The sequence below is a fragment of the Mauremys reevesii genome, linkage group 1 (assembly GCF_016161935.1).
Source record: "Mauremys reevesii isolate NIE-2019 linkage group 1, ASM1616193v1, whole genome shotgun sequence".
Classification (NCBI taxonomy): Eukaryota; Metazoa; Chordata; order Testudines; family Geoemydidae; genus Mauremys; species Mauremys reevesii.
In genome coordinates, this window is record NC_052623.1 from 330666799 (window position 1) to 330682313 (window position 15515).

A 15515-nucleotide genomic window follows, 5' to 3' on the forward strand; every position below is an offset into this window, starting at 1 on the left:
CTCTCAATGTAAAAGGCCAGTGCCCTGTGGACATCCAGAGAGTGGAGTCTCTGCTCCCTGCCGCTGGAATGTGGCTTAGGGTACAATACTGGGAGAAAGATGTCCTGGTTGATGTGAAACTACGACACAACCTTCGGGAGGAAAGCAGAATGAGGCCTGAGTTGAACTTTGTCCTTATAGGACGTGATGTAGGGAGGGTCTGATGTTAGGGCTCTGAGTTCAGACACCCTCTTGGCTGAGGTTATTGCTACCATGACCACTACCTTGTAAGAGAGGTAGAGCAGGGAGCGTGTTGCTAACAGTTCAAAGGGGGCCCCCACCATGAGCTTAGAAAGGACCAAGTTGAGGTCCCAGGCAGGGATAGGCTGACGGACATTAGGGTATAGCCTGTCAAGCCCTTTTAGGAATCAGCTGACCACGGTGCTAGCAAAACACAGAGCGGCCCTGCGCGCCTAGGTGGAAGGCCGAGATGGCGGCTAATTGCACCCTTATCAAAGACAACGTAAAGGGTTTCCTACTGCTAAGGAGGACCTGTCTAACCTGGCCTGAACAGGAAAGCTCCAACAGATTTAACCATGGAGCTTCCACGCCTTGAGATGAAGGAACTGGAGGTTCAGGTGTTGGAGATGTCCATGATCTTGTGTGAGAAGCTCCGGGAAGAGCGGCAAGGTAATTGGGGCTCCCACAGAACATCTAGGAGAGATGTGTACCAGTGCTGATGGGGCCAGAGTAGTGCTATCAGTATGACTTGAGCTCGATCTCTGCAGATCTTGAGAAGCACCTTGTGAATGAGTGGTCTGGGTGGAAAGATGTGTAAGAGAGAACCTCCATGATGGAGGAGGAACAAATCCGCACTGGAGCCCGGGCTGTGATTCTGGAAGGAGCAGAAAAGCTGGCACTTCCTGTTGCGTCGCGTGGCAAAAAGGCCTACCTGGGGAAAACCCCACCTCTGGAAGACTGAAATTGTGATGTCCGGGTAAAGGGACCACTCATGACTGTGAAACGACCTGCTGAGGTGGTCCACCAGCATGTTCTGTATCCCGGGGAGGTATGACACCTGCAGGAGTATTGAATGTTCTACACAGAAGGACCAAAGCATGAGGGATTCCTGGCACAGGGGAGAGGAGTGTGCACCCCCGAGGCGCACCGCTTTCAGCTCTCTGACATTGATGTGCAGATCCAGTTCTGCTTGAGACCAGAGGCCTGGAGTCTTGTGGTCTCCCAGATGAGCTCCCCAGCCCAAGTCTGATGCATCCGTCACCGGTGACAGAGATGGCTGTGGGGTGATAAAGGAAACCCTTGAACACACCTCCTGAGCATCGATCCACCATAGGAGGGAGTCGAGGACCGGGCAAGGCAGGGTCACGATCCTCTCCAAGTTGTCCTGGGCTGGGCGATACACTGATGCAAGCCACAACTGAAGCAGTCGAAGCCTGAGTCTGGCATGCTGCACCATGTAGGTACAGGCAGCCATGTGTCTGAATAGTTTCAGGTAGTTCCTTGCTGTAGTGGATGGGAACTATCTGAGGCCTTGAATTATATTGTTCAGGGCCTGAAACCTTGCCTCCGGCAGGTATGCCCTGGCTTGGGTCAAGTCCAGTACTGCCCCTATGAACTCTATCCTTTGGACAGAAGACAGAGTTAATTTTGCTTCGCTTAGAAGTAGACCCAGGCTGTTGAAGGTGGCTCTGATCAATCTGACCTGAGCTTTCAGTTGGGTCCTGAAGTGGCCTTTGATCAACCAGTCGTTGAGTTAAGGAAATACCTGTCCCTGATGCCTTCGCAATAACGCGACAATGACTGCCATGCACTTGGTGAAGACTTGAGGTGCTGCTGACAGGCTGAACAGGACAACGGTAAATTGGTAGTGAGTACTGTTGACCACAAATCTGAGGTACTTCCTGTGGGGCTGAGAGACTGCGATATGAAAATGTGTGTCCTTCAAGTTGAGGGCAGCATACCAGTCTGCTGGATCTAGCGAGGGGATGATGGAGGCTCACAAGACCATGCAGAACCAGAGTTTCTTCACGAACTTGTTGAGTTCTCACAGGTTCAGGAGAGACCTGAGGCCGCCTTTGGCTTTAGGTATTAGGAATACCAGGAATAAAAGCCCTCGCCCCTGTGTCCTTGAGCAACCTTCTCCACTGCCCCTAGCGATAGGAGCAACTGAACCTCCTGGAGCGGCTTGTGAGAAGGGTCCCTGAAGAGGGATGGGGAAGGTGGGTGGAAAGGCGGAAGGGAACAGAATTGGATGGAGTATCCCTTCTCTACCGTGTGGAGCACCCAGTGATCCAAAGTGATATGGGACCATGCATGGTAGAAAGGGGACAGTCAGGAGGAAAAGGTAAGGTGGGTTGATCCAGTCCCTGATCTGGTGAGCCATCCTCGACCGCACCTTCAAAAGGCCACTTTAGGGCCAGAAGCCAGTTTGGGTTGGCCAGAGCCCTAGCCTGAAGATGGATGTTGTTTCCTCCTGCCACTCCTGTTCCTCCTCTGAGAACCATCCTAGCGGTTGGAATCTTGGAGGAGGTTGCGGTCTGAAGTGTCTCCGCTGTGTGGCGGGAGTGTGCAGGCCCAAAGACTTGAGGGTGGCCCATGAGTCTTTCAGACTGTGTAGCCTCTTGTCTGTCTTCTTAGAAAAAAGCATCAGACCCTCAAATGAGAGGTCCTGAATAGTTTGCTGGACCTCATAAGGGAGCCCCGAGACTTGAAGCCAGGAGCCCCTTCTCATGCCCACCGCAGTAGCCATGACCCTAATGGTGGTATCTGCACCATCTAACACAGCCTGGAGGGAAGCCCAGGAGACTAGCTTCCCCTCCTCCACGAAGGCCAAGAACTCGGCTCAGGAGTCTGAAGGGAGGAGCTCCATAAATTTGGCCATCGCTGCACAGGTGTTACAAGAGTACCTACTGACGATGGCCTGCTGGTTCGAAATACGGAGAGGCAGAACCCCTGTAGAATAGACCTCTCCCCCGACAAGGTCTAGTCGCTTAGCCTCCCTGTTTTTTAGGGAGGGTCCTTAGAAACCCTGCCTCTCACACTGGTTAGCAGCGTCCACAACAAGAAAGTCAGGAGGTGGGTGGGAATACAAATGTTCATACCCTTTGGAGGGAACAAAATAGCACCTCTCGTTGTGCTTGGCAGTGGGTGACAAGGTAACTGGGATCTGCCACAGGGTCTTGGTGGTGTCCACAATGGTTTTAATGAATGGAAGGGCAATACGGGAAAGTCCTGAGGGGGCTAGCATATCCACCATGGGATCACCCTCCTCAACTACCACCTCGGCCTGACCCTGAGCAGCCCTTTGTAGGAACTTCTGCAGCAGCACCCTGTTGTCCTCAAGTGTCAGGGCTACGGCTGTGCCCCCCAATGCCTTGTCTGGTGATGATGAGGCGGAAATACTTATAAGCAGCGGAGGTCAGTGTCTAGGTCAGTGCCGGCAATGGCGCCACAGCCGGAGGTGTTGGCATGTGGGCAAGTGCGGAGGCAAGCTGCGCGGTTGATGGCAGGATGAAGGTAATTGGGGCCACAAAAGACGCAGTGGAGCAGTGCCCTTGATTCCCTCCCTGGCTTTGGTGAAAGGCCGAGGGGGTCCAGAATGGCTACTGTAATGGATTTTGCCACTGCAATGGCCATGTTTGGGGCTCTCTCCTGTCTCTCCCTGACCTCGATCTTTGCCTCCTACTCCTCCTAGATCGGTAGGAGTCAGACTCTGACTCCAAGGTCTCTGAGACTGAAGACCATGGAGGAGCCGAGTCTCGGTGCCTTGAGCGTCGAGAGCTCAGGGAGTGAGTAGGTTCTCTGTCTCAGTGCCGAAGGACATTGAGAGGGGGAGTTCCTGGACATCATTGCTGGCTTCCCTCTTGACTGCACCTGGGGGCGGGGTGGGACCGCCAATGCTGAAGATTCCTCCCTCCTCGAGGGCGAGAACAGTGCCATAAGGTGCAGCAGCTTCTAAAGCTTCTGGCATCAAAGGGAGCTATAGCTGCTGGCCCATAGGGACCGGTGACCATGGGCAGGAGTCGACGCGGCCCCAGTAGGGGATCCGGAGCTGTGGCCCGCCAGGGGTCTCACTTCTCTGGATTTAGCCGGAGGTGACCGACTGTCTGGCTTCTTTTTCTTCTGAGGCACTGGCGAGTGGAATTGGTGCCTGCTCTCTGCCGGGCCTCGGGAGGTGCCGTGCCTGTGCCGAGCGTCCTGGGATGAGTCTTTTCTCAGCACCAAGCTTGAGGACGGTGCTGGGGTGCTCCCCATCGAGGAGGATGTGTTAGGAGCCGGGTCCCCTGAGCCCGGGTCCAAATAGGGGCATAGAGCTTCCTTCATGAGGATCACTTTAAGCTGCTGTTCCCTTTCTTTAAGAGTTCTAGGGCGGAACTCGTGGCAGATCTTACGGTGATCCTTTTGGTGACCCTCCCCTAAACAACATAAGCATGAGGAGTGTGGATTGCGCTTCGCGCAGGCCACACAGTTTTTAAACCCCAGGAACTGCCACATACCACAGCTCCGGGGAGTCGAAATGGAGGGGAACCTCCAACAACTCTAATTACTAACAACTAAGGTAAACTATATACAAAGAACTGTACAACGTGCTTGCTAAGCAAGTACTACGGCAAGTTCCAGCCAACCGTCACTGGCGGTAAGAAGGAACTGAAGGGATGGCGGGTCGACAGGACTTTATATTGAGCGCCACGAAGGCGTGACTCCAGGGGGCGTCCAGACCGATCAAACAGATGCTGCTATGGGAAGAATCTTCTGGCCACTGTGCACATGCGTGCACGCACACACACACACCCCTCTACTTGGAATGGACATGAACAAGCACTCAAAGAAGAATTAGGCATTACATTGTACCCTGAAGGTCACTATATTTGGAATCTGTTGGGCTGCCAAAGGCAATGGATAGTCTGTATAATTATTTACATTTTAGGGCAATATGCAATTTAAAACAATTTCTGCTCTGCAATTGGACATACAAGCCTTAGCAAACTAGAAATAAGGCACAGGATTTAGAGTTCCTAATAAAGTATTTTAAATAAACAAACAACAGAAAATAGAACATAAAAAAGCATTATTTTAAGTTCTATGGGTAGTATGTTGGATACATCAGTAAAGATACAAACAAGATACTACTGCAAAAACTGAGGAAAAAAATGAGAAAAACTGTTATCCAGTAAAAAAAAAAAAAAAAAAAGTCATAACAGTTAAATAAAACATTCAGCATGAAACTAGCAATTACTAAAAACTAAAGCCCTTAACAAATCCCTTCAAGCCTCTACATACTCCATCCTGTTTATGTCTTTGATTTAATTTTCATTCTACTTCCTTATTTGATCTTTATGCTTTTTACCAAATACCTTGCTTTATTGAACCCTACACTTAGTTTTTGCTTTCTTGACTTTGTACCTTCTCTTATGTTACCATTTACACTTGGAAAATTTTTTCACTTTCTTTCCAATAAACATCATCTTTCTATTTAGTAATCTCCTCAAAACTCCCTTCAGGACTTAATCATTCCTTGTTATCCATAACAATCTCTTCTCACTCTCCCCTTCCTTCCCTGATCCCTACAGCTTTTCCACATTTAGACACTCACGAGTATCACTTGGCTGGGACAATCTTTTAAAACATTTTTAAATTTAGCCTCTCTTCTGGGGCTATTCCTTTTCATACCAGATATTATTTATTCCAATCAACTTTTTTTTTAATTGTTTTAGCCACATATTAAGTACAAAATAGACAAACTTTGAATTACAAAGCTAAAACCTACAACAATTTCTTTTGCTTGCTGCTGTTCTTGCTACTCACTTCTCCCTCTCAAAAATCTCATAATGGACATATAACCCCGTAACTCACATAGTTAAACAATTTACTAGTATTTGGGGATTAAGAAACTAAGAAGAGATTCATATTGTTTAATTTGGGGAACAATAAGAGTAGGTTTAATATGAACTTCTCTGTGCTCCAAATTGTTCTTCACTTCTCTATTATTCAGGTTAATAGTAACTGAAAAGAACAATTAAGTGAAGCAATAAATAAAGATTTTCATACAAAGGTAATCGTGTTCCTATTTCTTTTACCCCATTTGTAAACTGTATCTTTAAAAAACTGGTCCAATATCAGATTACATTAGTACCATAAAAACAAATTGTTTAAGCAGCAGTGCAAACATTCACTTACCCTGCAACAGTTCAGCTCCTCTGCTGTCAATATGATTGTTCCACATTTCTTCCCTGGAATTCCTCTGAAAACAAACAACAAATATATACCTTAGAATGATTAATACCATTTAGCGAAAACTTCCCATGCCAGCAGCCAAAATTCCACAGACATGATTTTAAGTGTCTTATCATAAAGGAAGCCCTAAATAGTTTGTATTTCATGGCTAGGTGGAATAAAGCCATAAATTAATATCCTCCATGAGACAGGCTACAGCTAACTCAAGCTGAACATTAGAATGTGCCATTGCTGGTCAGACTGCTGAAAGAGGACTCGGTCTTCTTGTATTTTAAATAGTATAATTGGTACCTTGAAACACAAGTGTTTGTCTCCAACTGTGCTGTGCAAGGATTGGGATTAAAGACAATGAATAGGGCTCAAAGAAAGTGAGAGAGTATTTTAGGAATGTGGTAAATGGAATTATTTATTTGATAAAATAATTAGTTTAGAGCTACAAATTAGAGAAGAGATAGCAAAAATCTTCATATAGGATAGGATGGTCATTTCAACTCTTCCACCAGGTGTGCTAAAAAAAAAAAGGCTGCTGAGAAGTTGGAAAAAAATGCAATTTAACAGTTCTTAAAAAGGTATACTGTTTCTTGAGGAATTTGTTCGAACAAAACTCCAAAAACAATTTGGAAGATAATGAAACGCCTTTATTTTGTGATGTCTTACTACAAAGTGTTTAGTTATGTATAACTGCTACCATTATGTTAGCAGCAGTAGCTATAAAATAACTTTTAATGCAACAAACTAAAAAATTAGCAAGAGAGGAAATAATTAGGGCTGTCAAGTGATTAATTATGCTGTTAAACAATAACAGAATACCATTTATTTAAATATTTTTTGATGTTCTCTACATTCAAATATATTGATTTCAATTACAACACAGAATACAAAATGTACAGTGCTCACTTGTTATAAATATTTTCACTGTAAAAAAACAATAGTATATTTCAATTAAACTAATACAAGTACTGTAGTGCAATCTCTATCATGAAAGTTGAACTTACAAATATATAATTATGTACAAAAAACAAACTGCATTCAAAAATTAAAAAACTTTAGAGCCTGCAAGTCCACTCAGTTCTACTTCTTTGTTCAGCCAATCACTCAGACAAACAAGTTTATTTACATTTGCAGGAGATAATGCTGCCCACTTCTAGTTTACAATGTTATCTGAAAGTGAGAACAGCCGTTCTCATGGCACTGTTGTAGCCGGTGTCACAAGATATTTACATGCCAGATGCACTAAAGATTCATATGTCCCTTCATGCTTCAACCACCATTCTGGAGGACATGCATCCATGCAGATGACGAGTTCTGTTCGATAATGATCCAAAGCAGTGCAGACCAACGTATGTTCTTTTTCATAATCTGAGTCAGATGCCACCGGCAGATGACTGATTTTCTTTTTTTGGTGGTTCAGGTTCTATATAGTTTCCACAATAGGGGTGTTGCTCTTTTAAAACTTATGAAAGCATGCTCCACATCTCATCCCTCTCAGATTTTGGAAGGCACTACAGCTTTTTAAACCTACGGTCGAGTGCAATAGCTATCTTTAGAAATCTCACATTGGTACCTTCTTTAAATTTTCTCAAATCTGCAGTGAAAATTTTCTTAAAACGAACATGTTCTGGGTCATCATCCAAGACTGCTAAAACATGAAATATATGGCAGAATGTGGGTAAAACAGAACAGAAGACATAATTCTCCCCTACAGAGTTGAGTCACAAATTTTAATTAAAACGCATTAATTTTTTTCATGAGCATCATCAGCATGGAAGCATGTCCTCGGGAATGATGGCCGAAGCATGAAGGGGCATACAAATGTTAGCATATCTGGCAGGTAAATACCTTGCAATGCCGACTACAAAACTTGTTTCTCTGCGTGACTGGCTGAACAAGAAGTAAGACTGAGTGGACTTGTAGGCTCTAAAGTTCTACATTATTTTGTTTTTGAGTGCAGTTATGTAACAAAAAAAAAATCTACATTTGTAAGTTGCACTTTCACAATAAAGAGATTGAACTACAGTACTTGTATGAGTTGAATTGAAAAATACTATTTCGTTTACCATTTTTACAGTGCAAATATTTGTAATAAAAATATAAAGTAAGCACTGCACACTTTGTATTGTGTTGTAATTGAAATCAATATATTTGAAAATGTAGAAAAACATCCACAATTATTAATATTCAATTGGTATCCTATTATTTAACAGTACGATTAAAACTGCAATTAATCGGGATTAATTTTTTGAGTTAATCGTGTGAGTTAACTGCGATTAATCGACAGCCCTAGAAATAATATATTGTTTTTATGGGGGAAAGGTACAGTATAGATTCTTATACCAGAGACCTATATTAATTAAGAATATAAAAGGACAGACATCTTGTTTGACAGTAGCCAGTGCCAGATGGTTCAGAGGTAGGTGTAAATACTCAGCATTCACTTATTTGCACATCATCATCCCATACATGGGTAATTTCTTTCCGACTCCTGCCTGTGATCAGTTTATACCATAAAACATGAGCCTTAATAGTCACTATTGTAATGTTATCCAAGCCAATAAATCTCAAGTGTCTCCTCCTTGTGGTGCAGAGAGTGAAGATGTGTCAAAAAGTGCATTGAGTTACTAAGTCTCACCCAGACACAGAAAGCAATGGATGTGGGTATCAATCTCTGGTATGATCGCCACACCTCTTGAAGCCCTTACGGTGCCAAAGGGACAAGTAAACTATCGTACACTACTCTATGCAAACCACTTACAATAAGATCTTAAGATAGACTTATAGAAAAACCTAGTCTTGAAGACACAAATAAAAGTCTCATTTGCTCTTTGCAGTGGTGGCAGAGGAAATGAAGCAGCTGGAAGGTAAATTCTCTTCCTAGAGCACAGCAATGACTTCACCTTTGCATGGGAACTGTCATGCATTTCCAATTGATACAAAGCTTTTCAAGGTAGTTCTGTAGACTGAGTTCTGAGTGCTTGTGATGTCAATTAATTGGAATATCCCTATAATTCACCATTTTATGGAAAAGGTCATTTAGAAATGTCTTACAATGTTAAACTTTGACTGGAAACAGTTTTCATAACCCTCTCCTGTAAAACCAAGCTCTACAGGCAGTCTGAGTCTAACTGAACAGGTTTTGAAGGAAAGGAAATTTTTAAAAAGTAATCCTTGAAATACACACAGACCTTAAAATGTCTTTTCATACCATGACACAATATTTTAGGCTTGATACTTCAATATTTTTATAGGACAAGAAGTTCTTTATTTTAATGAAAAATTGGAAATCTGTCCTTTCTGGTGCATCACACAGTAACCAATTCTAGCTGTATTGGCTCAAGGATGCATCTGATCTTAAATTTGTCATCAATCCGAGGCTGAAAATTGCCCATCCTGGGCTGTATATCACTGTACTTTGGAGTGTGAATTCCACATTTGAGGGAAAAGGAAAAATTCTCTCTGGCACAGGAAAAACAGACACACACACACACACACACACACTTTTAGTTATATAATTGTACCAGTTTAAAAAACATTAATATAAAAATGTTTTAGTCAAAATTAATTAGCTCTTTGTAAAGTCAAATTATTTCCCGCCTCAGAATTTTCATTAATCCAGTTAATTCTCTCTAAAATGATTATTTTTTTACTATTTGTTAATAAATTTGTCACATCATAAACAAAGTCTGAATTAAAATTAAGGATTTGTTCATAGATTTTGAACTCTAATTATCAAGAAATCAAATTCCTTTTTAAAAAAGTCATCCTAATGAAATCAGATTTTTTTAAACTACCAAAAGTAGAACAAAAATGACATGTTTATCTAAATTAATTCAGGCAAGCTAAAACAAGATGCTTATTGTAATGCTATGGAATAATAATCTAATATATTGATTTTTACACTAGAGCAGCAATTTCATACAACAATCTCTTACTTTATATATTTACCATCATATCTAATAAGTAGTAAAGGGCTCTGATTCTTGGAATATATCTTGCAGGATTCTCACTCCTGGGTTTCAGCATCTAAGTCTGATATCGGTGAAACTGCCTGAAAGTACTATTGTCTCTGAAGGGTGTGAGCCAACCTCTCCTCCACACACTTCTTACCTGCACCTACAGCTACTGGCTTAAACGTTACAATTAGTTTGTGACTGACCTCCCTCAAATTAAGCCAATCACCATCTATTTGGAAAATCAGGCCTCAAAAGCAAAAATAATAAACTCAGTACATGCACATACATAACCTAATCAGTAACAAACACACACCACACTCCAAATGTTGAGGGGTGATGGGAGAGAGAATCTTGCAAGATGATATCTCTAATCTAAGTAGTTTTCTGTCCTCTGAAGATATCATCTGTGCAGAATTCTTACTCCTGGAAAGCAATGAGCTCAAGGATGTCCAAAGGAAAACATTATATAGTAACTATTAAAACGGTTGAAAGAACAAAGACAAATACCATCAAGGAACAAGGTTTTTGTTCTTTTCTTTATTTATTAAATAAGAGAGGTAAAAATTACCTCCCAAACACATCAGCTTTCACCAACAAAAAAGCTGGGAAGATGCAGAACATGACCCAAGAACCAGAAAAACCATTCTAAAAATCTTAACCCGATGGAGGGACAGGCCGAAGAAACAAAAATTCCAGAAAGTGGGAGTGACTAGACTCTCATGCCTTGGAAACAGAACTACAGAATTGCAAGATCAAAACAGAAATACTCTGTATGGTATTCAAGCGTGGTTAGAGAACTGGTGCACTCTCCCTTTAACACAGGCACGGGGAATGACTCTCCTGTACTGGCCACCTCTGAGACAGAAAGCAAGAGCAAGACAGCAGGTATGCCAACGCAATGAGCTAGGCTGCTAAGGCCAAAATATGAATTTGTATATAAATGCTCTTGTAAATAAACCCTGTTTAGTCTACCCTATCCTGTGTGGACCTCCATTCTGGTGAGCAGTCTGAGTGAAGACAGTACAGAGTCTTTAGAGATGGAGTACAAGCAGTACTGTCTAGTAGAGCTGGACAGATAATTGATTTTTCAGATTTGCCCACAAACTTAAAAAAACAACCAGAAAAAATATTTTCTGTTCTGAAAATGTTCAGAATGTGTCAGCAAATTGCAAGTCTGTTTCAGGGCAACAAATGTGTGCGTGTAGCCCAGTGGTTAGGGCACTTCCTGGGATGTGGGAGTCCCAGGTTTGAATCCCCTCTCTTTAACAGGGACTTGAAACTCAGGTCCATTAGATCTTCTCCCTGCCAGGTGGGCATCTTAACCATCAGACTACAGGCTATTTTGCTCAGTCTCTCCTGGTGAAACTATTAACTGGACCAGAGAGAAGTAGTAGTTACTCACTGTCATAAACAGATAGTTAAGGGTTAAGGTCTCTTTTACCTGTAAAGGGTTAACATGCAGTACCTGATGACCGCCTGACCAGAGGACCAATCAGAGACAAGATAATTTCAAATTTCTGTGGAGGGAAGCCTTTGTCTGTGTTCTTTGTTAGAGTGTTCTCTTTTTGGATCTAAGAGAGGCCAGACATGTCTCCAAGTTCTCCTGGAGTAGTTCCTACTATTCAATAGTGAGTATTAATTAGAAAGGCGGATTAGTCTTATAATTTGATTTTTACATTTGCAATTGTGTGTTTGCTGAAGGAAATTCTTTATTTCTGTTTGCTGTTACTTTGCTTTTACTGAGAAAGAAAGGAGGGGGGGGGATTCTCTCCAGAGATTAATAAGTTTAGACCCTGTGTATTGTTCCATCTTGGATTACAGAGACATTTTACTTTCTTTTTATTTTTTAATAAATCTTTTCTGTTAAGAACTTGGTTGATCTTTCCTTGGGTGGATTCTCAGGGAAAGGGGAGGAGGGAGGCATCCCTCTGTAGTTGGATCCCGGTATCTCTCCTAGGAAAAGGGAGGGGGGAGGAAGCAGGGGGGAATGGTTTATTTCTCCTAGGTGTAAGAACTCCATGGATTTGGGGCTCTTGGGATCCCCAAGGATTTTGGGGAAGGACTGTGTCCCAATACATGTACATTATTGGGTGGTGGCAGCTTTTACCAGATCTAAACTAGGATTTAAGTTTAGATAAATCCATGCAGGTCCCCATATTGGAACCCAACAGCTCCAAGTGGGGGTGAGACCTATGACACTCACCTTGTGCAGTAATGATGGTTCTTCGAGATGTGTCCCCCTGTGGGTTCTCCACTCTAGGTTTCAGTGCGTCCCTGCGCTGGAGATTTCTCGCAGTAGTACTCAGTCAGGAGAAGGGCGCGCACAGGAGTCATCTCGTGCGGCTGTTGGAACCTCCTGTAGTGTGCACACCCCCAACCATCCCCTCTGTTCCTTCTCTAACGCAGAGCTCTGCTGTGTGAACTCCGAAGTAGAGGGCAGGAGGGTGGGTAGTGGAGCACCCACAGGGGGACACATCTCGAAGAACCATCATTACTGCACAAGGTGAATAACTTCTTCTTTTTCTGCGAGTAGTGTCCCTGTGGGTGCTCCACTCTAGGTGCTTGTAGAGCAGTACCCTACTAGGGGTGGTAGGGGTTCAGAGTTATGTATATGTGTGATGAGAGCACTGTGAGGTCAACGACAGAGTCTGAGACAAGGCCTTGGGTGACAGCATAATGCTTTGCAAAAGTGTGCTCCGATGTCCAAGTTGCAGCTCTACGAATATTTATTAAGGGGACGTTGTTCAAGAATGCAATCAATGTCACCATGGCTCGCATTGAGTGGGATCTGATGCCCATGGGGGGTTCTTTGCGAAGCAGGTGGTAACAAGTTTGAATACAGGTAGAGACCCATTTGGAGAGTCTCTGGGTAGATATTGTAGAGCCCTTGGAGCACTCAGCTGTAGAGATGAATAGTCTTGGTGACTTGCAAAATGGTTTAGTTCTGTCCAAATAGAAGGCTACAGCCCGTCTGACATCAAATATGTGCAATGTTGCTTCTCGAGAGTCATTACGTAGCTTGAGATAGAAGGCAGGTAAGTGTATGGTTTGGTTAATGTGAAAATTTATAGCCAGTTTAGGCAAGAATTTTGGGTGAGGATGCAACATGATTGTGTCTTTGGTAAATACAGCGTACAGTGGTTCAGCCATCAATGCTCCTATTTCGCTGACACATCTTGCAGACGTGATTGCCACTAGGAATGTGACTTTCATTGACATATGTAGGAGCGAGCAGGTTGCTTAGGGGTTGGCGTACTTCTGGGTACATGTTCTGTATATCTGCTAGAAAACTCCGTGTAATCAGGTGAGCGAATATTGAAGCCCCTTCTATCTGTTCGTGGAGGGCTGTGATGGCAGCCAGGTGTACTTTAATAGAACTTATGGCTGACCCCGTTCCTTCAGATCTAGTAGGTAGTCTAGGATCATAGATAGAGGCGCCATTGTCGTGTCCAGCTGTTTTTGCTGACACCAAACGGAGAATCATCTCCACTTGTGGCATTAAGTATTTCTAGTGGTGAGGCGACGGCTATTTAGTATGACCTGTTTTACTTTTTCCAAACAGTTCAATTCCCATGTTGGAAACAGAGAGGAGCCACGCTTTGAGATGGACTTTCATTGGGTCTTGATGGAGCGTCAGGCCCTTGTTCTGGAACAGGAGATCTGTCTGGAAAGGCAGCAGTTGTGGGGCACAGACTGCTAGAAGTGTGAGGTAGGGAAACCAAGTCTGTCTGGGCCACGTGGGAACAATGAGAATGATGTATGCTCTGTCGAGTCGTATCTCGCAGATGACACTTGGGATCAGTGGTATCAGCGGAAAGGCATACACGAGTGACACATTTCACGGGATGAGGAAGGCATCTCCTAATGATCCTGGTGCCAGGCTTGCCCTGGAGCAAAATAGCGGACATTTGTGATTTGTCGCTGAGGTGAAAAGGTCAATTACTGGGTGACCCCATTTTTGGAATATCGTGCTGAGAACACTGTCGTGGATTTCCCACTCATCTTCCTATGGGAAGTGCCTGCTGAGGTTGTCAGCTGCAGTGTTTTGGCATCCTGGTAGGTATGATGCTGTGATGTTTATATTGTTGCGGATGCAGAAGTTCCATAAATTCATGGCTTCTACGCATAGCTAGTGAGACCTGGCTCCTCCTTGGCGATTGATGTAAAACATGCATGCCACATTGTCGGTGAGAATAGAGATTGAGGTTTCTCGTAGGAGTGGAAGGAAGTGTTGGCATGCATTGTGTACCACGCGGAGTTCCAGGAGATTGATATGTAGTTGGATTTCCATCACGGATCACTTGCCTTGTACATTGTCGTGACCCAAGTGGGGGGCCCCAAACCATCAGGGAGGCATCTGTTGTAATAGTCACCGATGGGAATCCCGGAGCATACATTCCCTGGCTGCGTCCACCATTGTAGGGAGAGGATAACCCTTGGTGGCAGTATCACACATCTCTAGAGAGAGAGTCTTTGCTGGGTCCATAGACCATGCTCAACCAGTGCTGCAGACAGTGCATATGGAGTCTGGAATACTTTACTACAAAAGTCGTGTTGCCATATGTCCAAGAATCTGAAGGCATGTCCTCACTGAAGTTTGCAGACTGATGGTCACTGTGGAAATAAGACTGGTCAATGTAGTGAATCCGTGGTTTGGAAATACTGCCTTGGCTTGCATGGAGTCTAGGTCGGCTCCAATAAACTCCAATCACTGGGTTGGTTCCAGGGTGGATTTCTTTTTGTTTGTTTATCTGTAGACCTAGCTGGTGAAACAGGTCTACTGTGGTCTTCAGCATGCCTGCTGTTTCTTGTCAATTGGCACCCTTGAGAAGGAAATCGTCCAAATAGAGAAGATTGTGACTCCTTTGTGTCATAAATGTGCTGCTACTACTGCGAGCGTTTGAGAATACACTGGGAGCGGTGGACAGTCCAAAGGGAAGGATCCTGTATTTGTAGTGGTTGGGTCCTACTGTGAACCGCAGGAACCGTCTGTGGGCAGGATGTATTGTAAATGGAAGTATGCATCTTGGAGGTCGAGGGCTGCAAACCAGTCCCCCTCCGCTCCTCCGTCTAGCGCTGGGATTATTGTGGTCAGCATGACCATTTTGAACCTGTGGTTGCATATGAACCTGTTGAGTTTTCGGAGATCTAAGATTGGTCTCCATCCCCCTCCTTTCTTCTCTGACAGGAAATATCTGTAATAAAAACCCCTCCCTCGGTATTGATGTGGTACTAGTTCTACAGCACCCAGCAGTAGGTGGTGGTCTACTTCCTGTTGCAGATGGTGCTCATGAGAGCGGTCTCTGAAGAGGAATGGGGAAGGAAGGAGGG

General features: G+C 43.8%; 1 protein-coding gene across 17 annotated transcripts in view; it reads right to left on the reverse strand.

Annotated features, from left to right (window-relative positions):
- CPNE8 (copine 8) overlaps positions 1-15515 on the reverse strand; it is a 240245-nt gene that overhangs the window by 142008 nt on the left and 82722 nt on the right. For all 17 annotated transcript variants that reach the window (XR_005591486.1, XR_005591495.1, XR_005591489.1 and 14 more), the window contains exon 7: positions 6178-6241. Coding sequence is in view for 11 of the 17 variants with exons in the window: in XM_039515855.1 (XP_039371789.1) it covers positions 6178-6241 (64 nt within the window). In the remaining 6 variants the exon portion in view is untranslated. The remainder of the gene's footprint in view (positions 1-6177; positions 6242-15515) is intronic.